This window comes from Panulirus ornatus, chromosome 37, assembly GCF_036320965.1.
Source record: "Panulirus ornatus isolate Po-2019 chromosome 37, ASM3632096v1, whole genome shotgun sequence".
NCBI lineage: Eukaryota > Metazoa > Arthropoda > Malacostraca > Decapoda > Palinuridae > Panulirus > Panulirus ornatus.
In genome coordinates, this window is record NC_092260.1 from 11,924,522 (window position 1) to 11,952,124 (window position 27,603).

The window sequence follows — 27,603 nt, forward strand, 5'->3', positions numbered from 1 at the left end:
TGTGGTTACTGGGCGTACAGACCGCGACCTCCAACGGCTTGGCTTGATCGACCAACGACCTAGATCAGCAGCTTGGAGGTTATGGACAGAACCCTCGAAGTCAGCGTTAGGGCCGACTGCAATACGACCTGAACAAATGATTACTAAGAGATTCTCTGCCTTCTCTGGGAACGTATTTTTTCAGCCTTTGGCGGTTTAGTCATCTGCAGGCATATCTTGACTTATCGTAGATGCATGTTTGTGTTCAGTTCATCCATAATCAATGTATATCATGGAAAAATGATGCACTGTCATTTTCATGGAAATACTGAAGAAATTTGAAACCTGACAACGTTCCTGCTAAGCGTTCTATATTGAGTACCTGTCTACGAGTTCTTACGGTAAGATTTTGCCATAAGGCAAGACTAGCACGTACCACTCGCCTCAGAGAGAGATGTGGATGAATACGATGGCCATGTCACCAGGGAGATAGGATTGACTGATGTAAGGGTTTGTTCCATAGGGGATCGTGAAGTGCTTCTCCAGTCTTGACTGAACCTTAGTTTTCGATCACAAGCTTCCTAAGATCCGTATGCTTACGGGCCCGCCTTCTAGCAGCCTAAATGGGATAAGAAGAACTATTTATTTATTTTTATTTTGCTTTGTCGCTGTCTCCCGCGTTTGCGAGGTAGCGCAAGGAAACAGACGAAAGAAATGGCCCAACCCACCCCCATACACATGTATATACATACACGTCCACACGCAAATATACATACCTATACATCTCAATGTACGCATATATATACACACACAGACACGTACATATATACCCATGCACACAATTCACACTGTCTGCCTTTATTCATTCCCATCGCCACCTCGCCACACATGGAATACCATCCCCCTCCCCCCTCATGTGTGCGAGGTAGCTCTAGGAAAAGACAACAAAGGCCCCATTCGTTCACACTCAGTCTCTAGCTGTCATGCAATAATGCCCAAAACCACAGCTCCCTTTCCACATCCAGGCCCCACACAACTTTCCATGGTTTATACCAAACGCTTCACATGCCCTGATTCAATCCACTGACAGCACGTCAACCCCGGTATACCACATCGATCCAATTCACTCTATTCCTTGCCCGCCTTTCACCCTCCTGCATGTTCAGGCCCCGATCACTCAAAATCTTTTTCACTCCATCTTTCCACCTCCAATTTGGTCTCCCACTTCTCCTCGTTCCCTCCACCTCCGACACATATATCCTCTTGGTCAATCTTTCCTCACTCATTCTCTCCATGTGCCCAAACCATTTCAAAACACCCTCTTCTGCTCTCTCAAGAGCCTCTGAAACCGTCGTAAATTATACGTAATATAAGGTAGATCTAAGACCGAACTGCAGGTTAGACCTTCCAAACTGACAGAGTACTTTGATAGTTAATATAATTGTTCGTTTTATCAATCAAACTTCTACATTCGAAGATGAAACCGAATATCTCGCTTCTGTACATACCTTCCTTACCCATCATCTTTAGATTTAGATTAGGCTTTTGATGGCTTGACAACTCATGGCTTGAAAGGCAAGATGTCTATCCAACTGTTTATCCCAGACAGAGGAGGGGGAGCGAGTGCAGGTGATTGTGAGTGACACGGTTGGGGTAAAATTATAGTGGCAAACCACTTAGTGACGCACAGAGATAAGATTCAGGTGATTACTGACACGCGGGGTCGCACCCCGAGTTACTTAGAATGACCACTAACACACAATCTTCGGACTGCATGGTGCGACTGCTGACGCATGGGATCGGGTTACATGGGATGACCACAGACACTCGAGGTTGGGGTACATGGAATGACCACTGAGACACGGGGTGGAGGTGAATGGGATGGCCCTGACATACATTGGTTTAGGTACATGGGATGGCCACAAGCACACAATGATGAGGTTATTGGGATGATCATGACATAGCAGATTGGAGCTCATGAGTTGAACTGTGGCACCTAGGGTCGGGGTTCATGGAGTAATCACTGACACATGGGGATAGGGTTCGTAGGATCACCCTTGACACATAGTGTCGGGGTTCTTGAGATGGTCACCACAGACGCACAGGATCCAGACTCATGGGGTGGCCACTGACACAAAAATTGAGCTTCAAGATTGATACAGAATTCAAGTGTGCTGCTCCAGTGCTTTGTTCCGTTACAGTAGTTCCCTTGGAAATATGTTTGATGCCCTTTGGTTCGACATCATAACAAACAGTTCATGATTAGTGTAGTCTTTCAGAAGTGAGCTTTAGGAAACGAAATAAAAAGCAGCACCAATCTGAAGACGGCCATACCCTGTATACCTTCCTATGGGTCTCCTTTATGAATTCATGGAAATGCCAAATGCCCATTATTTTGTTCTTTCAACAAGGGAATCAGGAGCCAGAAATTAATCAACTTGTGTGCCCTCACATAGGCGACTTGCGTCAGGCAGGTTATGAAGACGCAGTCCTGGGGAAGACTCTGTCTGCTATTGCCGCCCTTCTCTGCTGGTTCACTCTTTCCACCACTCCACCCCAGTGTTTTTCTCCTAGTTTGCTTTCCCTCTTGTTAACCTTTTCCCATTATCAGTGGGAACCACTGCATTACTGGGGCAGTTTCCCCCACATCAAGAGAAGTTCAAAACTCACAACGGTTTTTGAGGTGCATTAACTGTATAAAGTTTCCAGATAATATAAGGATATCAGTGTTTCTTTTTCAGGAGCAAGTATTTCAGAATACGTAGTTTGACTCAAAAACAATTCAGTGTGACAAAACTATCATCATTTGCTAATGTAATCTGTTATGATGGTGCTTTGGTGCCAATGGTCAGTGGCACTGATACAGTGGCTTTGGTTGGCACTGCTTATGGTTATGGACGTTAGGTTTGTTGAGCGTGGGTTGTGTGGGCGTGATGGTGCATGCCCCATGTGACGCTGCTGCCATAAACTGCCCTGCCATGGCTGGGGGCTTCCCACGTAGTTGCTCGTGGTCTGTCACACCTGCCACGCCCCCCGTGGCAAATATTTCACCCCAAGAACACCCACCACTCATCGATGATGGCGGCCACCGTAGCAGATGTTATGATGATCACTTCAGGAAGCGCGCCAGCGTGTCAGTGGTGGTTGGTGACATCAATAGCCCAATGCACCCTGACCATCACGCTCCGCGGCCTGACCGTAGGCCGCGTCGATCCCTTGGTGCCGTGTGGCGGGTATCTTCCTCTAGCCCTGCACGACAGCTAGGAGCTTGGCTTGGAAGGAGGCCTCGCTCCTTTGCTGGAACAGAGGAAACAATCAGTGCTGTTTACAGCAGCGGGCGCAACCTAGTACCACCAAGCTCTCCTGTGCCCTCGCACTGCTCTTCATCTCCAGAGCCGCCCTCACCTCTTGATTCCACAAGTGCACGTCATCTGTGTGGAGGGTCGGGGGGGTTTGCACCCTGCCTCAGCAGCAGCCCATCTGCAGCCTCCCTGGCGGCTCTAAACAAGAATGTGGCTCCACGACGTCCAACACGCTTAGTGATCAGTGGGCGTGCACGCCCACGTCGCCTCTACCACACTCCTTGTGTTACCAGGTACCTGTTTTTGTATTTCTTCACCTCTTCGCACTACCTAAAGTACTGTCATATTTGCAGACTTTATGGAGCAATTTTTGTATCTGGTATGCAGGTAATACATATTTCCTTATCTTGCCGACATGATAGCACGCACCTGCTCTCTATGATGAAAATATTGTAACTAACTTCCATTCCTTTTGTTGCAGGCTGTGTAATGTAACGGTGACACGGCTGCAGGTGACACACCCTCTGAGTGCAGACCTTGCCTCTGTCACACTAGCTGTAAAGATGCAATCTGCCAAGCGTACCCTCCGTTCCAATGAGATTCCCCTTCCTCCCAGTGGTACTCTTGATATAGAGTTACAGCTTACATTCTCATTGCAGGTGAGTGATACCCTCCTTTTCACCTCTGGCACCCTATCTGTATTTACATGGCTCCTTCCTTGCATATGGTACCATCTTCCATACTGTGTGGAAAGAGATTGCATTTGTTTCCTTTCCATAACCTCATTTGCCATTCTCCATAGATACAGACCATCCCAGGTAAAGTATTTTTTTTTTTTTCCTTGCTCCTCCTTTTCTTTGGCAGCTTTGTCTTCATTTGTGTCATTTCCCTCACAAAATGCACCATGCACTTCTTGTGTTGCCTGTATACCCTTGATATGTATATTCATAATCATGGCCATTTAACAGGTATTTGTGACAATTAGTGTCATATGGTACCTAGATATGGGACCAGCATTAATGTGTCTCCCCATTACTTTGGAAAGGAATTCACAGAGAAATTATGTACTCTGTGAATGGGAAGCCAGGAGAGGTACTCGAGGGATGGGTAAGAAAATTTTGAATCCTTTCCTCAAGTTCAGAGAACCACTTACATATGACATTTATAGCCACATGGTGCAGCTCTATCATAATGTATATGCAACAACAGAATTTTTGTGGCAGTTTTATTTGCAAAGATACTGATGATCTAAGACAAGAAGAATAAGACCAGAGATGACATTTTTCAAATTGGTTGTTCTTTCCTGACTAGAAAGAATACGTTTATATACTTATACTTTAGAGCTTGAGAAAGTATGTTAAGTAGAAAATGTCCAAAAGTACTTTGCATTATGGTACTTGTATGGAGAGAGACAGAGAGAGATCGGTATATAGGACGACGAAAATGTGTTAAATATATACTCTTCCAAGCGATGTTAAATTGATTCATGGCATGGACTGTATATAAGAATGTTGGAAGAAGGATGAATATGGTGGAGAGGAAATGTTTGAGGACATAGCGTGGTGTGAGGTGTTTTGATCTAGTAAGTAATAAAAGGGTAAGAAAGATGTGTGGTAATTAGAAGAGTGTGGTTGAGAGAGCTGATAAGGTTGTGCTGTGATAGTTTGGACATCCGGAGAAATTAAGTAAGAAGTTGATAAAGAGGATAAATAAATGGATCTGGATAAGGAGCAGTGGTTTCGTTGCATTACACATGACAACTAGAGAGTGAATGTGAGCGGATGTGTCCTTTTTCGACATAGATGATATGCCTTCAGATGTTTTATGGCTCTTTCGCCTGTCCCACGGCTGCCCAATTCACGGATAAAGATGCCAAGTGGTACTTTGTGAGCATCAATCGGACCCCACACTCCAACCCCACTGGTCAGGCCAGAAATAATAGGGAGTGGTTCCCATGACATTCCCACATTCGCTTTGTCGTCCACTTAAAGTATTGATGTTCTTCATCTTCCTTTGACGGAAAGAAAGTCACGTTCTTCCTCCTGTGTCTTGTTCTTCCTCATTTTTCATTTTTCTTTCCCATCTGTGGCTTATGGTCAAAGGTCCGACTTCCCCCACTTGGGCCTACATCAGTGCCGAAGTGAGGGAGGGGAAGAGATATTACAGAAGGAGGGAAAAGAGTGTCCGACAGTTTTTTGTGGGTGAATCCCAAGTAAAAAGACCCAAAATCCTCCCGCCTCTGGTACTTGAGTCTGCCCGTGTTACCTCTCCTTATGACTTGTTTTATAGTGTCGTCCCGAGGGACACGTGGAGAGACGGCCATGTTTGAAGTGGTAGAAAATTATGGGGATGTTTTGGTGGTTTGTTTCAGTTGCCCCTTTTGTATGTCTTCACCACCAGGAATCACCCACCAGTGGCCATCACCCGAGAGTTGAAATCCAGAGATCTTGGCATCGTACGTAGGTGCTCCTCGCGCGTCTCAAGTTCCTTGCCCTGCTTTGGATTCTGGCTCTGATGATACTGGTGGAAATTGTATCATCACGAGCTAGTCACAAGAATTGTTCTGGTAAACTGTTGATTTACAAGTCGGTAACTTGGATATTAATGGATAATGCATTGAACTTCAGAAAAATTGGAACATCATAACATATATCCAAGCAGGTTAAAGCTTTGCATAGCTTTAAGGAATAAGCTTTAAGGAATATAATGAACTTGAGAAGGATGGAAAAGTAAATGTTTTTCATCCCTCGTAAGTTCTGATCATGAGAGTTTCCAACGGGTAGAAATAGTACTGTCTGGAGAAGGTGGAAGAGGATTTCTGCAGTAGAGGAAAATGAAAGCCAAGATCAGCAAGGCCTTGTCTTGTTTCTTGATAAACTATGATCGTTTTATTACTAATGATTACAGAATTTTATTCAAAGGGATCTTTACTTGCTTCTTTTTATTTCAGCTTCTATCTGCCTCTTTATGTGTGGGATATTCTTTTTCCTCTCCCTAACACACATACACACACCCACCTCCCTTAGACACACACATTCACATGCTTACTAACCATACACACTCGTACATTAATCAGCCCATAGGATCATCGCCCTGACACATTTATCAAATCTGTATGCATAAACATACACCAGAAGTCCTCCTCACCCCCACCAACGACCACACCCACCTACAGCACTTCTGTGGACAATCCCCCCTCCCCCCAAATGTCGAATCTAACTGGCCAAAGAGATTACGATCCCATGGAGGCATTCTAATGGCAGTCATTGGTATATGGTGACATTGTGTAACGTGCTAAAATTGTCAGGACCAATGCGAGGATGTCCATAGTACACCATAGTTCTCGCACCTCATAAGTTGATGTGTTAATCCCGATTTCAACGGGTCATCAATCACAAGGAAAATGGTCAAGAACCGGAGGCCAAGTGGGCGAGAGAATATAAAAGAAGAGGGGAGATAAGGGTGGGTCTGTAGGGAGAGAGAGAGAGAATCAACCATTACATTTGATAAGTACGACTACAACCTCAGTCAACACAGCCATTGCCCACAACCCCCACCCTGAAGCAAGCAATCACAACAAACAATCGAACTTATCACTAACCACATTTGACCACACTCACCCTCAACATGCACTTACAACGCACAACTGCCACAACACACCAGCAGCACCCTCCAATCACCAAGATGGACCAGTCTAGAGAGTTCCAGCCAAATAACTTAAAGCAGTCTTTTGTTCAAGAAAGATTATTCACTAAAGGGATGTGGAACTACATATTTGAAAAATCATTTGGAGTCATTTCACAAAGAACAGTTTGAAGAGTTAGAAGCAGAAGAAAGAAAAAAGTTATTGGAGAAACTAAAGATAAAAACTCCACAAAAAGTGAAGTTAGACATTAAGCAGTGTAAAAGAATACTTTTAGAGTGGGAAAATTGTGGGATACTTGTAACTTTAAATCAAAGAAATTGGATGAGTGTGTAGCAGAAATGTTAGTAATGGATGGTTTATCAATCAGTCACGTTGAGGACATGAGAATCCTGAAACTGATGGCTAAAGCTGCTCTACAATACAGGCTGAAGCAGCAAAACCTTTATTCCTCATTGATATGCAGTGACATCTATGAGTCTTTTTACACTGAAATAAAAGGATTGATTGATGTAGTGAAGCAGGACAGCCAGATTTCCTTCATTACTGATGTGTGGTTAGATACCTCAGCAGGTGTTTCATTGCTGTCTAGCTACACATGCTATCAGTAAGGACCTTGAAAGAAAGAACTTTGAGTTATGTGCTGAGCCACTACAAGGATGGCACACAGGAGAGTATGTTTCTTGAAAGTTTTATGATTTCTTGAAGTGGGACATTTCTAATATGAATGTACAGCATTTTGCATGGTACAGGAGCAGATATGGAAAGAGCTCTGTTTCTGTCAGGTGTAAATAATTTGGATTGTTCTGTGCATAATATACAAGTTTTTTTTTTTTTGTTTTTTTTTTGCCGCTGTTTCCTGCGTTTGCGAGGTAGCGCAAGGAAACAAGCGAAAGAAATGGCCCAACCCACCCCCATACACATGTATATACATACGTCCACACACGCAAATATACATACCTACACAGCTTTCCATGGTTTACCCCAGACGCTTCACATGCCCTGATTCAATCCACTGACAGCACGTCAACCCCAGTATACCACATCGATCCAATTCACTCTATTCCTTGCCCTCCTTTCAACCTCCTGCATGTTCAGGCCCGATCACACAAAATCTTTTTCACTCCATCTTTCCACCTCCAATTTGGTCTCCCACTTCTCCTCGTTCCCTCCACCTCCGACACATATATCCTCTAGGTCAATCTTTCCTCACTCATTCTCTCCATGTGCCCAAACCATTTCAAAACACCCTCTTCTGCTCTCTCAACCACGCTCTTTTTATTTCCACACATCTCTCTTACCCTTACCTTACTTACTCGATCAAACCACCTCACACCACACTTTGTCCTCAAACATCTCATTTCCAGCACATCCATCCTCCTGCGCACAACTCTATCCATAGCCCACGCCTCACAACCATACAGTATTGTTGGAACCACTATTTCTTCAAACATACCCATTTTTGCTTTCCGAGATAATGTTCTCGACTTCCACACATTCCTCAAGGCTCCCAGGATTTTCCCCCCTCCCCTACCCTATGAGCCACTTCCGCTTCCATGGTTCCATCCGTTGCCAGATCCACTCCCAGATATCTAAAACACTTTACTTCCTCCAGTTTTTCTCCATTCAAACTTACCTCCCAATTGACTTGACCCTCAACCCTACTGTACCTAATAACCTTGCTCTTATTCACATTTACTCTTAACTTTCATCTTTCACACACTTTACTAAACTCAGTCACCAGCTTCTGCAGTTTCTCACATGAATCAGCCACCAGCGCTGTATCATCAGCGAACAACAACTGACTCACTTCCCAAGCTCTCTCATTCCCAATAGACTTCATACTTGCCCCTCTTTCCAAAACTCTTTTTATAACTGGAATATCATCACAGAATGAAATACACAAGATAATTCAGAAATATCATAGCGTTGCTACTCATTTTCATCACTCAACGATGGCACAAGATGAAATTAAAAAAAAGATTCAGGATAGGCTGCAAGAATTCAAGCTATGTGTTGTCCATGATACACTCACAAGATGGAACAGCACCTTGCACATGTTGAAAAGAACACTAGAAATAAAAGATTCACTATTTTTCTATGCTGTTACCAACTCCAAAATAAAGCAACTCAGCACCACTGAATTGAACGGTTAAAGATCTCCAAATGTGCAAAAGTTTGTAGAACCTTATGAAGATATCACAAAAAGATTGAGTGACTCAACTTCTACAGTTGGTAATGTGATACCTCTTGTAGTTTCCTTGAAAACCACTCTTCAGCCGAGCACATCAGCAGTTTCTGAAGTAACTGATACTTCACTTTCAAGCTTTAAATCAGATGTCGAATTGATGATTGAGTCACCAGAAGATAAAAAAGCAATACAGGTAGTAAACGTCATGAAACAAACAATGTGAGCTGATGTTGAAAAAAAAAATTGTGTTGATAGTGAAGATTTGAACAGAATTGTAACATATCTTGATCCAAGATATGAAAATAAAGTCTTTTCCTCTTCTCACATCACTGATCAAGTGAAATCATTAGTTGCCAGACTATGTGAAGAGCTGACTCAACTGAACACCAAATGAAGGTGATGAACCGATTAGAAAATGAAGAAGAGACGACAAAACACAAACAGTTAACACAACCAACACCTATGAAACATTGGAAGAAGCAGTGACCTCTATTCTTGCTTCCAGTACTGATGATGAAGCAGAAGAGACACATGCAGCAGGGAAGAGTGCATTGGAAGATACTGAGACGTATCACAAGGAAAAGAGAGTCATTGGAATAAGTGAAGACAGTTTGCAATGGTGGAAAGAAAAGGTGAGAATCTACCCTGGTTTGGCGAAGGTCGATTGTCGATATCTTTGCTGTCCCTCAAGCAGCATCCTTAGTGAGCAGCTATTCAGTGGTGAAATTTACGAGCCATCAAAGGAGATGGAAAAGTTGCAATGGGCTTGCGAAAGAGAAATAGAAAGAATTATGTTTTAGAGGCATTAAATCCAAGTCCAAATTGGAAATTAGATAAGTAGTGACAAGATGAGATATAGATGTGCAGATTCGAAAGAAGTGGAGGAATGTATTTATTGAGTTAACAGTATTAGAGTGCATTTCTTTTCTTCTGAAGAAAGAAAGTCGTTGACACAATAGGGAAAGAGGGAATCATGTCAGTGTATTGGCTAGAGAGGAACAGAGCGAGAAAGGAAAGCTAGATGAGGGGAGTTTGCATACCTCCACTACTGATCATATCCTGTCAGATACTTTAAATGTCATTGGCTATGAAATAGGATTTTCCAATCTCTTAGATAGGATGACCACACATTATTAAGATAAGAAAGGATATCATTGGTGGGTCTTGTGTAGCTAAAGTGAAAGTGTGTCAGGAAATGGGAGTTGAGAATAAGTCCGAAGACTTGGAAGACGTTAGAAATCATAACAGTAGGACAATAAGCAGAAGTTAGAACAAACATCTTGTTTGGGATAGGCTGTACCAGTGCATGCTTCTAAGATGAAGGAAACATTACCCAACAGTGACAGTTACAGTGGAGACAGGTGTAAAGTAGATGGAAATGATTATTTGTCTGTTTTGGCTTTCTTACTTTACTGTCAGAATATGTTTTCATCATCCTTTAATGTGAAAGGTTAAAGCATTCTTTATGTAGTCATTAATACTTTCATATTTTTAGTAATATTTTCCATGTCCTAAAAAACTGTACATTCATCAAGTGTTCGTTATAATATGTACTCTTTTCAGTAAGTTTACGCCATGTGCTGCTCTGAAATTCCTTGCATTATATTCATTTAAATTTATTTATTTAGATTATTCCATTACTGGAAATTTTTCAAGCCATTGTTGTCTCAGAGTGCATCAGTGTTTCATTACCTTTAATGTTGTTTTCATACCTTTCTTCTTGTTTGTTCACCTCTTCCCACATTAGAGGTAGTGTCTGGAACAGGGGAAGAAATGACCTCTTGCTCACGTCCACTTTCTAGCTTTCATGTGTAATGTACTGAAGCCACAGCCCGCTTTCCAAAACCAGACCTTACACACCTTTCTGTGGTTTCCCCAGGCCTTTGTATATACCCTAGTTCAGTCCCTTGACAGCATGTAGCTCCCCTGAATGCCATATTGCTCCAGTTCACCATTTCATGCAGACCCTACTCCCTCCTGCATGTTCAAGCACCAATCTTTCAAAATCTTTTTCACTCTGTCTTTGCATCTTCATTCGTCTCTCCCCTTTCTCCACATATGTTTTGTCAGCCTTTCCTGTCATACTCTCCATATGGCCAAACCTTAACCTTGCTCCTCCTTACCCTATAATTTCTTACTTGATTAACTCTTTTCACACCTTCACAGAAAACGTTATCATACTCTCCATATGGCCAAACCTTAACCTTGCTCCTCCTTACCCTATAATTTCTTACTTGATTAACTCTTTTCACCCCTTCACAGAAAACATTATCCTCATCCATTTCATTTCCAACTCATTCACTGCTTTTCCATACTTTCTCATCTAAAGCCTATGCCTCACATCCTTACCTCACATCTTTACCTTCAACAACAGTGACCTGTCATTCTACTCACTCCTCATTGCGCTCAACACCTTATCCCCCACTACCACCCTATGGCTTAATTCCATTTCCTTTCCTCCATTTGCTGTCATATCCACTCATAGTTATCTAAAACATCCCACTTGTTCTGTTTTCTTTCCATTCAAACTCGCACACCATGCAACCTGTCTCTCTCCAGACCTAAACTTAAATGACTTTGCTTTTATTCATGTTTACCCTTCACTTTTTCCTCTCTCATTCTCTCCCAAACTCATACACCAGCATCTGCAGTTTCTCACTCAAATCTTCCACTCACACCATGTCATCAGCAAAAAGCAACTGACTCACCACCAAGGCACCCCCATCCCCAATAGACTGCAGAACTGCTCCTATCTTCAAAACTCTTGCATTCACATCCCTTACAACTTGATCCATTTACAAATTTTACAGCTATGAGGATATTGCACACATCTACTGCAATCCCACCTACACCTGACACCACTCACCCTCCTTACCTCCTATTTGCACACCTGTCTTACTCTCTTGATATAAACCTTCAGTGTTTGCAGCAGCTCTCCTCCCAAACCATATAACACCTTCCAGGGAGCATCTCTTTCCTCCCTATCATTTCTTTTCTCCAGGACCATTAATGTCGCATACAAATCCTCCCATCCCTCTAAGTATTTCTCGCCCACAAAGCAAACATTCTTTACCACCTCAGAAACCACAGTGTTCCTCCCCAGTCTGAAGCTCTGTGTATGCCACCACCTTCTAAGGCAACCCCATCCCAACAGACTGCAAACCTGCTCCTCTCTTCAAAACTCTTGCATTCACATCCCTTACAACTTGATCCATATACAAATTTTACAGCTAAGAGGATATTGCTCACATCTACTGCAATCCCACCTATACCTGACACCACTCACCTTCCGTACCTCCTATTTGCACACCTGTCTTACTCTCTTGATATAAATTTCAGTGTTTGCAGCAGCTCTCCTCCCACACAGTATATTTGTAACACCGTCCATGGAGCATCTCTTTCCTCCCTATCATTTGTTTTCTCCAGGACCACGAATGCCGCATACAAATCTTTCCGTCCCTCTAAGTATTTCTTGCACACAGAGCAAATATCTTTTACCGTTTCAAAAACTACAATATTCCTCCCCAGTTTGAAGCTCTGTGTATACCACCACCCTTTCAATCACCACTCTCCCAGACAACTTACCAAGTACACTCAACAAACTTATACCTTTATGATTTAAACATTTACTTTTATCCCCCTTGCCTTTGTATAATGTCACTACACAGGCATTTTACCAATCCTCAGGCACCTCACCATGAGCCATACATACTTTGCAAATCAAAACTGACCAATCAACAAGTCACCACACTTCATCTTGTGCAAGGCTGTCACCACTCTTCTTTTTGCAAAACCACTTGCCATGACTCTTACTTTGCATGTGTCCCTCATTCAAACACCCCAAATCTGCTACTTTAACATCGAACACATTCAACCATCCTTCAGAGTACTCACTACATCTGTTCTTCACATCATCACTGCCTGTCACCACTTCCCCAGTTAATCCATCATTGATGTTCCCATATGTTTTCTTGTTTTCTCAGTTAAATTTCTTTCAGAACATTTTCATATTCTCCCAGTTACTCACTCCCCACACTTCCCATTAGCCCTCTTTTTCTGCTCCTCCACCTTCATCTTGACCTGCCACTTTCTTTTGTACTTCTTCAAGCTGCTTCCACTCCATACCTGCTTATATACCTCTCGTTTTGCTAGCAATTTAACTTCATTACTTTCCCACTCACTAAGCTTTCTCACATGCCAACCAACTGCAATCCACACGCTTCTCATACATGTCAGTTCTGCTTCCCTAAATACCTCACATTCCTTGCCCTGTCTCCAAGCTTTATTTTTTTTTTATTTTATTTTTTTTTCCGCTGTCTCCCGCGTTTGCGAGGTAGCGCAAGGAAACAGACGAAAGAAATGGCCCAACCCACCCCCATACACATGTATATACATACGTCCACACACACAAATATACATACCTACACAGCTTTCCATGGTTTACCCCAGACGCTTCACATGCCCTGATTCAATCCACTGACAGCACGTCAACCCCGGTATACCACATCGATTCAATTCACTCTATTCCTTGCCCTCCTTTCACCCTCCTGCATGTTCAGGCCCCGATCACACAAAATCTTTTTCACTCCATCTTTCCACCTCCAATTTGGTCTCCCACTTCTCCTCGTTCCCTCCACCTCCGACACATATATCCTCTTTGTCAATCTTTCCTCACTCATTCTCTCCATGTGCCCAAACCACTTCAAAACACCCTCTTCTGCTCTCTCAACCACGCTCTTTTTATTTCCACACATCTCTCTTACCCTTACGTTACTTACTTGATCAAACCACCTCACACCACACATTGTCCTCAAACATCTCATTTCCAGCACATCCATCCTCCTGCACACAGTCTATCCATAGCCCACGCCTCGCAACCATACAACATTGTTGGAACCACTATTCCTTCAAACATACCCATTTTTGCTTTCCGAGATAATGTTCTCGACTTCCACACATTCTTCAAGGCTCCCAGGATTTTCGCCCCCTCCCCCACCCTATGATCTACTTCCGCTTCCATGGTTCCATCCGCTGCCAGATCCACTCCCAGATATCTAAAACACTTTACTTCCTCCAGTTTTGCTCCATTCAAACTTACCTCCCAGTTGACTTGACCCTCAACCCTACTGTACCTAATAACCTTGCTCTTATTCACATTTACTCTTAACTTTCTTCTTTCACACGCTTTACCAAACTCAGTCACCAGCTTCTGCAGTTTCTCACATGAATCAGCCACCAGCGCTGTATCATCAGCGAACAACAACTGACTCACTTCCCAAGCTCTCTCATCCCCAACAGACTTCATACTTGCCCCTCTTTCCAAGACTCTTGCATTCACCTCCCTAACAACCCCATCCATAAACAAATTAAACAACCATGGAGATATCACACACCCCTGCTGCAAACCTACATTCCAAGCTTTATGTACTCCATAATTTTTAGGGGTTCTGCTCTGTGATTCCTGGCATATCTTCGTACATGCCTCTTTTCCAAACTCTCTCAATATTACCAACCTCTTCCATATCATATCATCTCTTTCCTGTTTCCTCTACAGACCTTCACCCTTGCCTTCTCCAGGAAATGGGCGGACATCCTGCCATCAACCCTTTGCCGCACATACATATCCATTTCAAAAGAATGGTGCAAGAGGTGAAAAAGAGGGCAAATGAGAGTTGGGATGAGAGAGTATCATTAATTTTTTGGGAGAATAAAAATATGTTTTGGAAGGAGGTAAATAAAGTGCGTGAGATAAGAGAACAAATGGGAACATCGGTGAAGGGGGTAGATAGGGAGGTAATGACAAGTAGTGGTGAAGTGAGAGGGAGATGGAGTGAGTATTTTGAAGGTTTGTTGAATGTGTTTGATGATAGAGTGGCAGATATAGGGTGTTTTGGTTGAGGTGGTGTGCGAAGTGAGAGGGTCAGGGAGAATGATTTGGTAAACAGAGAAGAGGTAGTGAAAGCTTTGCAGAAAATGAATGCTGGCAAGATGGTGGTTTGGATGGTATTGCTTTGGAATTTATTAAAAAAGAGGGTGACTGTGTTGTTGACTGGTTGGTAAGGATATTCAATGTATGTATGGTTCGTGGTGAAGTGCCTGAGGATTGGCGGAATGCATGCATAGTGCCATTGTACAAAGGCAAAGGGGCTAAAGGTGAGTATTCACATTACAGAGTTATAAGTTTGTTGAGTGTTCCTGGGAAACTATATGGGAGGGTATTGATTGAGAGGGTAAAGGCATGTACGGAGCATCAGATTGGGGAAGAGCAGTGTGGTTTCAGAAGTGGTAGAGGATGTGTGGATTAGGTGTTTGCTTTGAAGAATGTGTGAGAAATACTTAAAAAACAGATGGATTTTTATGTAGCATTTATGGATCTGGAGAAGGCATATGATAAAGTTGATAGAGATGCTTTGTGAAAGGTATTAAGAGTAAATGGTTTGGGAGGTAACTTGCTAGAAGCAGTGGAAAGTTTTTATCGAGGATGTAAGGCATATATGTACAAGTAGGAAGAGAGGAAAGTGATTGGTTCCCAGTAAATGTCGGTTTGCGGCAGGGGTGCGTCATATCTCCATGGTTGTTTAATTTGTTTATGGATGGGGTTGTTAGGGAGGTGAATGCAAGAGTTTTGGAGAGAGGGTTAAGTATACAGTCTGTTGTGGATGAAAGGGCTTGGGAAGTGAGTCAGTTGTTGTTCGCTAATTATACAGCACTGGTGGCTGATTTGGGTAAGAAACTGCAGAAGTTGGTGACTGAGTTTGGTAAAGTGTGTGAAAGAAGAAAGATGAGAGTAAATGTGATAATAAGAGGAAGGTTATTAGGTTCAGTAGGGCTCATGGACAAGTAAATTGAGAAGTATGTTTGAATGGAGAAAAACTGGAGGAAGTGAAGTGTTTTTTTAGATATCTGGGAGTGGATTTAGCAATTTTATATGGTTGCAAGGTGTTGGCTATAGATAGAGGTGTGCAGAGGAGGGTGGATGTGCTGGAAATGAGATGTTTGAGGACAATATGTGGTGTGAGGTGGTTTGATCGAGTAAGTAATGGAAGGGTAAGAGAGATGTGTGGTAATAAAAAGAGTGTGGTTGAGAGAGCAGAAGAGGGTGTTTTGAAATGGTTTGGTCACATGGAGAGAATGAGTAAGGAAAGATTGACAAAGAATATATATGTGTCAGAAGTGGAGGGAACAAGAAGTGGGAGACCAAATTGGAGGTGGGAAGATGGAGTGAACAAGATTTTGAGTGAACGGGGCCTGAACATGCAGGAGGGTGAAAGGCATGCAAGGAATAGAGTGAATTGGAATGATGTGGTATACCGGGGTCGACATGCTGTCAATGGATTGAACCAGGGCATGTGAAGCATCTGGGGTAAACCATGGAAAGTTTAGTGGGGCCTGGATGTTGAAAGGGAGCTGTGGTTTCTGTGCATTATACATGACAGCTAGTGACTGTGAACGAATGTGGCCTTTGTTGTCTTTTCCTAGCATTACCTTGCGCACATGCGGGGGGAGGGGGTTGTCATTTTATGTGTGGTGAGGTGGTGACGGGAATGAATAAGGGCAGACAGTATGAATTATGTACGTGTATATATGTATGTGATAGAATGTAAGAAAGTAAATTCTCGATTAATATGGGTAAAACTGAAAGTTGATGGAGAGAGATGGGTGATTATTGGTGCATATGCACTTGGGCATGAGAAGAAAGATCATGAGAGGCAAGTGTTTTGGGAGCAGCTGAATGAGTGTGTTAGTGGTTGTGATGCACGAGACCGGGTTATAGTGATGGGTGATTTGAATGCAAAGGTGAGTAATGTGGCAGTTGAGGGAATAATTGGTATACATGGGGTATTCAGTGTTGTAAATAGAAATGGTGAAGAGCTTGTAGATTTATGTGCGGAAAAAGGACTGGTGATTGGGAATACCTGGTTTAAAAAGCGAGATATACATAAGTATACATATGTAAGTAGGAGAGATGGCCAGAGAGCATTATTGGATTACGTGTTAATTGACAGGCGCACGAAAGAGAGACTTTTGGATGTTAATGTGCTGAGAGGTGCAACTGGAGGGATGTCTGATCATTATCTTGTGGAGGCTAAGGTGAAGATTTGTATGGGTTTTCAGAAAAGAAGAGTGAATGTTGAGGTGAAGAGGGTGGTGAGAGTAAGTGAGCTTGGGAAGGAGACTTGTGTGAGGAAGTACCAGGAGAGACTGAGTACAGAATGGAAAAAGGTGAGAACAACGGAAGTAAGGGGAGTGGGGGAGGAATGGGATGTATTTAGGGAATCAGTGATGGATTGCGCAAAAGATGCTTGTGGCATGAGAAGAGTGGGAGGTGGGTTGATTAGAAAGGGTAGTGAGTGGTGGGATGAAGAAATAAGATTATTAGTGAAAGAGAAGAGAGAGGCATTTGGACGATTTTTGCAGGGAAAAAATGCAAATGAGTGGGAGATGTATAAAAGAAAGAGACAGGAGGTCAAGAGAAAGGTGCAAGAGGTGAAAAAGAGGGCAAATAAGAGTTGGGGTGAGAGAGTATCTTTAAATTTTAGGGAGAATGAAAAGATGTTCTGGAAGGAGGTAAATAAAGTGCGTAAGAAAAGGGAGCAAATGGGAACTTCAGTGAAGGGCGCAAATGGGGAGGTGATAACAAGTAGTGGTGATGTGAGAAGGAGGTGGAGTGAGTATTTTGAAGGTTTGTTGAATGTGTTTGACGATAGAGTGGCAGATATAGAGTGTTTTGGTCGAGGTGGTGTGCAAAGTGAGAGGGTTAGGGAAAATGATTTGGTAAACAGAGAAGAGGTAGTAAAAGCTTTGCGGAAGATGAAAGCCGGCAAGGCTGAGGATTGGCGGAATGCGTGCATAGTGCCATTGTACAAAGGCAAAGGGGATAAGAGTGAGTGCTCAAATTACAGAGGTATAAGTTTGTTGAGTATTCCTGGTAAATTATATGGGAGGGTATTGATTGAGAGGGTGAAGGCATGTACAGAGCATCAGATTGGGGAAGAGCAGTGTGCTTTCAGAAGTGGTAGAGGATGTGTGGATCAGGTGTTTGCTTTGAAGAATGTATGTGAGAAATACTTAGAAAAGCAAATGGATTTGTATGTAGCATTTATGGATCTGGAGAAGGCATATGATAGAGTTGATAGAGATGCTCTGTGGAAGGTATTAAGAATATATGGTGTGGGAGGCAAGTTGTTAGAAGCAGTGAAAAGTTTTTATCGAGGATGTAAGGCATGTGTATGTGTAGGAAGAGAGGAAAGTGATTGGTTCTCAGTGAATGTAGGTTTGCGGCAGGGGTGTGTGATGTCTCCATGGTTGTTTAATTTGTTTATGGATGGGGTTGTTAGGGAGGTGAATGCAAGAGTTTTGGAAAGAGGGGCAAGTATGAAGTCTGTTGGGGATGAGAGAGCTTGGGGAGTGAGTCAGTTGTTGTTTGCTGATGATACAGCGCTGGTGGCTGATTCATGTGAGAAACTGCAGAAGCTGGTGACTGAGTTTGGTAAAGTGTGTGAAAGAAGAAAGTTAAGAGTAAATGTGAATAAGAGCAAGGTAATTAGGTACAGTAGGGTTGAGGGTCAAGTCAATTGGGAGGTAAGTTTGAATGGAGAAAAACTGGAGGAAGTAAAGTGTTTTAGATATCTGGGAGTGGATCTGGCAGCGGATGGAACCATGGAAGCGGAAGTGGATCATAGGGTGGGGGAGGGGGCGAAAATCCTGGGAGCCTTGAAGAATGTGTGGAAGTCGAGAACATTATCTTGGAAAGCAAAAATGGGTATGTTTGAAGGAATAGTGGTTCCAACAATGTTGTATGGTTGCGAGGCGTGGGCTATGGATAGAGTTGTGCGCAGGAGGATGGATGTGCTGGAAATGAGATGTTTGAGGATAATGTGTGGTGTGAAGTGGTTTGATCGAGTAAGTAACGTAAGGGTAAGAGAGATGTGTGGAAATAAAAAGAGCGTGGTTGAGAGAGCAGAAGAGGGTGTTTTGAAATGGTTTGGGCACATGGAGAGAATGAGTGAGGAAAGATTGACCAAGAGGATTTATGTGTCGGAGGTGGAGGGAACGAGGAGAAGTGGGAGACCAAATTGGAGGTGGAAAGATGGAGTGAAAAAGATTTTGTGTGATCGGGGCCTGAACATGCAGGAGGGTGAAAGGAGGGCAAGGAATAGAGTGAATTGGATCGATGTGGTATACCGGGGTTGACGTGCTGTCAGTGGATTGAATCAGGGCATGTGAAGCGTCTGGGGTAAACCATGGAAAGCTGTGTAGGTATGTATATTTGCGTGTGTGGACGTATGTATATACATGTGTATGGGGGTGGGTTGGGCCATTTCTTTCGTCTGTTTCCTTTCGCTACCTCGCAAACGCGGGAGACAGCGACAAAGAAAAAAAAAAATATGTATATGTCTGTGTGTGTATACATGTGTATACGTTGAGATGTATAGATATGTGTATGTGCGTGTGTGGATGTGTATGTACATACATGTGTATGTGGGTGGGTTGGGCCATTCTTTCATCTGTTTCCTTGAGCTACCTTGCTAATGCGGGAGACAGCGACAAAATATAAGTAAGGATTTGGCATCGGATGGAACCATGGAAGCAGAAGTGAGTCACATGGTGGGGGAGAGGGTGAAGGTTCTGGGAGCGTTGAAAAATGTGTGGAAGGCGAGAACATTATCTCAGAGAGCAAAATGGGTATGTTGGAAGGATTGAAGGAATAGTGATTCTAATAATATATAGTTGTGAGGCATGGGCTATAGATAGGGTTGTGCGGAGGAGGGTGGATGTGTTGGAAATGAGATGTTTGAGGACGGAATGTGGTGTGAGGTGGTTTGATTGAGTAAATAATGAAAGGGTAAGAGAGATGTGTGGTAATAAAAGAGTGTGGTTAAGAGAGCAGAAGAGGCTGTGTTGAAATGGTTTGGTCACATGGAGAGAATGAATGAGGAAAGATTGACAAAGAGGATATAGGTGTCAGAGGTGGAGGGAATGAGAAGTGGGAGACCAAATTGGAGGTGGAAGGATGGAGTGAAAAATATTTTGAGCAATCGGGGCTTGAACATACAGGAGGGTGAAAGGCATGCAAGGAATAGAGTGAATTGGAACGATGTGGTATACTGGGGTCGACGTGCTGTCAATGGATTGAACCAGGGCATGTGAAGCATCTGGGGTAAACCATGGAAAGTTTTGTGGGGCCTGGATGTGGAAAGGAAGCAGTGGTTTCAGTGCATTAAACATAACAGATAGAGACTGAGTGTGAACGAATGTGGCCTTTGTTGTCTTTTCCTAGCGCTATTTTGCCCACATGCGGGGGGAGGGGGTTGTCATTTTATGTGTGGCAGGGTGGCGACGGGAATGAATAAGGGCAGACAGTATGAATTATGTACAGTGTATATATGTATATGTCTGTGTGTGTATATATATGTATACGTTGAGATGTATAGATATGTGTATGTGCATGTGTGGATGTGTATGTATATACATGTGTATGTGGGTGGGTTGGGCCATTCTTTTGTCTGTTTCCTTGCGCTACCTCGCTAACGTGGGAAACAGCAACAAAGTATAATAAAATAAAGAATAATGATATATATCCAGGAGTCTCTCTTTTGCATGTGTGGCAGGGTGGCAGCAGGAATGGATGAAGGTAGCATGTATGAATATGTACTTGTGTATATGTGTATATGTCTGTGTATATATATGTATGTATTCATTGAAATGTATAGGCATGTATATGTGCGTGTGTAGGCGTTTATGTATATACATGTGTATGTGGGTGGGTTGGGCCATTCTTTCGTCTGTTTCCTTGCACTACCTCGCTAACGCGGGAGACAGCGACAAAGTATAATAAAATAAAGAATAATAATATATATCCAGGAGTCTCTCTTTTGCATCATTTAGTAAGTGCAAGTTCCAGTAATGCCTTCTTACTACCTACCCTGCTTACTCACTTTTTAAACCGGGTATTTCCAGTCACTGGTTCTTTTTCAGTGCACAGCTCCACAAGCTGTCCACCATTTCCATTCTCATTATTGAGTAACCCATGTTCCCCGGTTATACCTTCCTCTACCACATTGCTGTCACACTCAAATCACCAATTGCTAATACCTGATCCTTTGCATCACAATTGTTGAAACATTCACACATCTCTCAAAACACTCTCCTCTCTTTCTCATTCCTCTTGCTTCCAGGTGCTTGAGCACTAACAATCACCCCATCTCTTTTAATGCATTTCTGGAAGTTGTTCATACTGTTGTAGTTCTGAGTGAATTAATGTTTCATTAATTTCTGTTTGTACACATTCATGTCTTGTGGTGCTTTATTAAAATTTTGAGTAATCCATTCAGGTGTCTTATAATTCATTTCATTTAACTATAGTGCACAGTAGATTATATTGAATAATGCATACAAGTTGTTCAAACTTACTTATACTTGTAGCTTGGATTGCATTAATTTTCCATAATCTTAAATTAGTAGACTGTAAGTGCTTACTGTATTACCTTATGTAGAATAGTAATATTATTTATATTAATGAAGTATGAATCCCCTATTCAGTACCCACACTTCCTGAAGCGTGAAGGCAATACGCTGCAAATCATGCTTCAGAGACGCAAGAAATACAAGAACCGCACCTTTCTGGGCTTCAAGACACTGGCCGTTGGAGTCATTAACATGTCTCAGGTGAGAGAATCATCAGCATGATGGAGATAGGCAAAGACAAGAGAAGGAAGGAGTGGGATAAGTGATGAGAGTAAGAAATAGAGAGAAAATAAGGGTGAAGATAACGAGAATGAGGAAGGGTTCTCAATAGGGGGAGGAGAATTAAGGATTAAGGGGAATGATAGGGAGTGTGTGCTGGGAATAAAGTTTGGTTAGTAGTCATGGGAGGGTGGGAGTTCAAGGGGGAGCAGAGGCAGAAGTGAGAGGAAGGAAGAAGTATTAAAAAGGCAAAAGAAAAAAAATAAAGAAAGAAACAGGATTGAAGGTGAAGGAAAGGAAAAAGGATCAAGATGAACAAGGGGGTTCAGGAGTGAAAAGAAGAGGGGATGATTTAAAGTAAGAGCTAGGTAGGAGGATGTGGGGTATCATACTGATAAAGATTAATCATGAGACTTAACATTCAAGGAGACAGGGCTGGGAGTGAGAAAAAGAGATACTTTTATGTCAACATTACTTGAGCAGTAAAGAAAGAGAAATATTAAAAGTGACACCAGACCTTTTGGTGCATAATGCGTTTATGAACTGTTCTTAGGGGAGAAAGAATACTTCCCTGTGTGTTATAAAAGGTGACTAAAAGGTGAGGGAGCAGGGGGGCTGGAAATCCTCTCCTCCAGTTTGTACTTTTCCAAAAGAAGGAACAGAGAAAGGAGCCAAATGAGGATTTTCTTGCTTAGGCTCAGTCCTCTGTTCTTAATGCTGCCTCACTAATGTGAGAAAAAAGAATGATTAGCATTCTCATGCTATTATTTACAGTCATGGCAGCAGCTTAGAATTCATTCATATTATCTACTCTGTTTCACCTCGCTCACAGGTTCTGCAACGTCCCATGGACCGTGAACTAGAGTTATACAGTGAAGGAAAGGAAAAGGGGACATCGCTAGCACGAGTGACCATGGTTTCTCTTTCCTCTCAGCCAGTTGACACTGATGAACAAGCAGAGAGAACAAAATCTTTCATGGTTGATAATCCAGGTAAGAGGAGGTAGATTTGAACAGTTAATTGGTTATTCGTTTAGAATTATGACCAAAGCAATTGATGCTGTAATGCAGAGGCATTTGATTAGGTTGTGGATCATTTATTCATGAAAATGAGTAAGAGACTATAGATCAGACTGGAAGGTCTCAGTCCTTAAATGAAAATAATTGCACAGACATTTCTGTAGTCGAATAAATGACTTGGCAGTAGTTTCAAATAAACGTAGACGATACATTCAAAGAGAACCTTGCAAATGTACAAAGCCCAAGACTTTATCCTGTTTGCCGAAAAAAGTAATAATCATCATGTAGGATTCTAAGTCCTGGTCTAAGGGAGGACCAGGGAAGGTAATAAATAAGGTGAGCAAGTAAGTAACTATGTTGAAGGCCAGATTGCAGAGGGAGAAAGATCCTCTGAAATTATTTCAAAAGACAGTCAAGGAAGTCTTGAAAGAAAAACCAGATTCCTTGTTTCGGAATGGCTTTTTATATGATCTGACCATGTTAGCCCATTGTTAAACTATTGGCAAGTGGGCTAGGGGGAAAATGGAGAGTATGTAAATAATGAAATTTTAATCATCAGCAAGAACATATACTTGTTTTGATATCAGAAATAAAAAAGTTTCCTTATAAACTCAAAATTGATTATGGTTGCTTAGGAATTTCTTGGATACTTGAATATCATTTAAGTTAAAAATAACTTCAGTGTTAGGAGGCACTGTAGTAATTTATGAATCTTATTTAGAGTATCTTGAAAGATATTATTCCCAAATCAGCTTCCTCCTCCTCAGTGTTGTTCTATGAATTTTTTCCTTGATTCTTGGATACTGCCATTGTGAATCATTGTTCTGTGAACTGTTTATATTTAGGCATTAAGTGTAAGTGGAATAATCCATTGTGATAAAGATCTCTGTATGTAATTTATGCATGGCTTGAATTTGATTTATGTCCTATATCAATGTATTGAATCAGGGCATGTGAAGCGTCTGGGGTAAACCATGGAAAGGTCTGTGGGGCCTGGATGTGGAAAGGGAGCTGTGGTTTTGGTGCATCACATATGACAGCTAGAGACATTGTGAACGAATGTGGCCTTTTTTGTCTGTTCCTGGCCCTGCCTCGCTGGTGGGGGGATGCTATTTTCATGTGTGGCAGGGTGACAATGGGAATGGATGAAGGCAGCAAGTATGGATATGTACATGTGTATGTATGTATATGTCTATGTATATTTATGTGTATATGTCCATGTATATGTATGTATACATTGAAATGTATATGTATGTATATGTGCGTGTGTAGGTGTTTATGTATATACATGTGTATACGGGTGGGTTGGGCCATTCTTCATCTGTTTCCTTGTGCTACCTAGCTAACGTGGGTGACAGCAGTTAAGTATAATAAATAAGTAAATATGAAAATAAATAAATCAATGTACCTTAATTTTCTTTCCCTTTAGATCGTTCAGTGGATTTAGTTGAGGTTTACAGTGATGATGATGAAGACTACAGCTCTCAGGATGAAGGAAGTGATTCTGAACCTATTTTAGAAGATCCCACAAGACGAACCCATCATCATTTGAGATCCAGTGCACGTTCTAAAAGTTTACCCCCAAATGCTCGGGTAAGTTGCTTATACTGTGATTAAGAGTAAAGCTGTAGTTACAAGTATTAGGTTTTTGTTTAATATCTGCTTCTTGCTAGCAGTAAAGGATGTAATTAATGTCTATTTGACTAGCATGCCACACATGATAGATGTCCTTTCCTACATACATTAGCATACCAGATATTCACAAGTTCACTAACTTCATTACAGTTTTGCATTTCATATTTGAAAATTTACTACCCTGTGTAATGATAGTGATACCCCATCATCCATTTTTATATCCTTTTCTATCTGTTCCTAGTACAAAAAATACCAGCAACCTCAAGAAAAAGCTCTAATTTTATTAGTGTTATTTAGAAATAAATTGATAACAAAGCACCTAAATAGGCAAATTTTAACATAAGGATAATGGAAGCCCTCCATATACATCCCAAACTACCCTTGTGTACAGGAATCAACAAATAACTTTTGCATCAGTGAGAATATATCATCTGTTTTGTTGTATCTTTATCTGGTTATTCATACAGATGTATACACTGTGGTTAGGAATACTTGATTTAGAGAAGTTCATATGTAGGTATACATGAGTGAATGAGTTTTGGAGTCATAGGGCATGATATGATTTTCTGCTGCTTTGATAGTCATACAGAAGGAAGTTGTATGTGAATGTTTTGAAGGAAATGTCTGATCACTTCTTGTTAGAGGCTAGTTTGCAAATGTGTGGTGATTTTAGGGAAAGAGGTAATAACATATTTGTGAAAGAAGTGGTGAGCGTGACCAAGCTTGGAAAAGTGGTCTCTGTGCAGGAATACCAAGTGAGCTTGAAAAATAGCAGAGTATTTAACTACAAGTTCCATCAATGAGAATTTGCCTTAATGGCAGGGCTTGTGAGAAATGCTTCTTTCATATCATTCTTGTTGAAATCTAGTTTCTTTCCATTACAATTCCTCTTGCATAGTTATCAGTCTAAGGTTCCTCTGGGATTGGCTTCAGCAGTGAATCTAGTTTTATCCTAAACATTTTTGCGGTCACTCTATGTGCATTTTTTTATTTAGATTATTGGAAGGATAAAGAACTGTGCACTGTCAAGACTTTCAATGTAATTTCGAATCTTGGAGGTTGTAATCAAGTTTCCCTTTGTTCTTCTTTCTTTCTTGGTGGGGAAATTAATAACCTTTAACCTCTTCCTGTAACTTGGACCTCTTAGTTCAGGTACTGACTGTATGGTTGTACTGTTGCCCACCTCTCTTAGATCTTGATGCTTCTTTAAGTTTGGTGACCAACCTTGGGATGCATATTCTTGATTTATATATAATAAGTCAATAATTTCTTGAACATCTTTTTATACATATGCTGTACTTGAATGCACTTTTGTTATCAACCAGTAGATGCTTTGCCTCCAAACAGTTCTTTTGAATAGGGGTAGTCATTTATTTCAACAGTTTTTGTGTCCTGGATGTAGAATTCCATCACCACCTTTATGTTCCCATTGACTTAGTTTATCTCTATATAGTTAAAACAGTTGTATCTCCCCACTTAGTGTGATTCTTCTCTGACATTTTATTCCCACACTAACCATGCAGTCAAATTCAAGCTCTGCATAATCACCTTTTTAATTGGTGTACCATATTTAATATTCTTTATTTCCATGTGTCTGAATTCTGTACATAGCATAGCAAAACTGTAGGGATTATTCTGTTTGTAGTTGTCATCTGTCATCCATCCATTCTTGTCAGTCACACTTTAAACTGCAAATTAACTTTGGTTATAACTTGAAAAGTCTAAATTAGATACTCAAACTTTATACAATACAGTTGTTTCCCATCATAATGATAACTGAATGGCATAAGATCCTTAACTTACATGATATAGGGTACTTTGAAAATGGTTTAACCTCAAACTCCATCAATCTATCTATCTCTTACGTCCATTCCTTTTGGGAACTCCCTCAAGGGGGTGGCCACGGCAGAAGAGTCTGCATGACTGTTAAACTCTAGTGCTGCTTCTTGTCCTTTAGTTCCTCACCCTTAACAGGCCATTGGCAGAGGGCAGATTTAGCGATATTTTTAGCAGCTTCTACATAATGCTCCTACCAACTACTTCTACCTAATGTGTCTATCTAATATTCCTGCCTAATGTTACAACCTACCACTTCTGTTTAACGTTCCTACTTCTGTCTATTGCTTCTATCATTTTACCAAGAGGCAGGGGTCACACAAAACGCTCACCACAGGAAGATCTAGAGTTGCAAAGATTGAGGTGTGTGAGTTAACTGTTGTCAACTGTCATTTTTGTCAAGAGGAGATTGTATGTTTGTGGACAGAAAACCAGCAGTCCACATGTGGGTAAGGCAGAAAGAAAAGACAGCTACCTAGGTCAGAGGTGTGCATCTTGACAACCATTGAAATGCTGGCTCACTTCACAGTCATCACTAACCCTCCCAATATCCAGGCAGGTAGTACCGATAATATACCTCCCTGCTTGGTGGCTGCCTACTAACTGCTACCTCCACCTCAGACTCTGGCTTATAATTTGAAAAAATTACTCCTGTGGCTATGAAACCTGATTCAAATGTTTTTGATGAGTAAGGCCCCATATAAAAGGGTTCAACCTAGAACTCAACCTGCCTCCTGCCTCTAGACAATTACACCTTTGGTCATGGAGCTGTTATTGATATTTTCCAAACTATATTTCCACCCATTCTCACTTCATTCCAAATAATTCTGCTACACTATAGGTGGCACAGGTGTTCATGGAACACCATTTTGATTTTACAATATGATCTGGTAATGATGGTAGATTAGCTCTTCTCACTAGTAGAGTAACATGATGGTGCAGGAAGTTATTCTATGTACTACCCACAGGTTATTATTGAGATTTAGCATTATTCCTACAGTGACCAGGATATTATCATTACTGTTGTTCACCAACCTCCTTGATAGTAAGAAATAGTTTTCATCAGTTCATAATTCATTTATGTATTGTCAGAATTGCATGGCAGACCTCTAGGTATTTCTTTGTCCATTGTCATTCGTCTGTCCTCCTTCATCCCACTGTTGTTACTTCATCTATTCACTGTCATGTCTATATGTTTTGCATCCTTTCATTGTCACCCAGGTTTAGTGAGGATGAATTTGATCTGAGCCATTAAGGTTAACTTAAATGCATCAAAATTGTATTCTTTATGCTGTTGTTTTTCTGTATCTA

General features: G+C 41.6%; 1 protein-coding gene across 1 annotated transcript in view; it reads left to right on the forward strand.

The window, feature by feature from the left end:
• The first annotated feature begins 2,470 nt into the window (after positions 1 to 2,470).
• Positions 2,471 to 27,603, forward strand: part of LOC139760689 (uncharacterized) — a 102,632-nt gene continuing 77,499 nt past the window's right edge. The window contains exons 1-5 of the mRNA XM_071684256.1: positions 2,471 to 3,574; positions 3,763 to 3,940; positions 21,659 to 21,784; positions 22,635 to 22,794; positions 24,251 to 24,414. Of these exons, the coding sequence (XP_071540357.1) occupies positions 2,913 to 3,574; positions 3,763 to 3,940; positions 21,659 to 21,784; positions 22,635 to 22,794; positions 24,251 to 24,414 (1,290 nt within the window). The 5' untranslated portion in view covers positions 2,471 to 2,912. The remainder of the gene's footprint in view (positions 3,575 to 3,762; positions 3,941 to 21,658; positions 21,785 to 22,634; positions 22,795 to 24,250; positions 24,415 to 27,603) is intronic.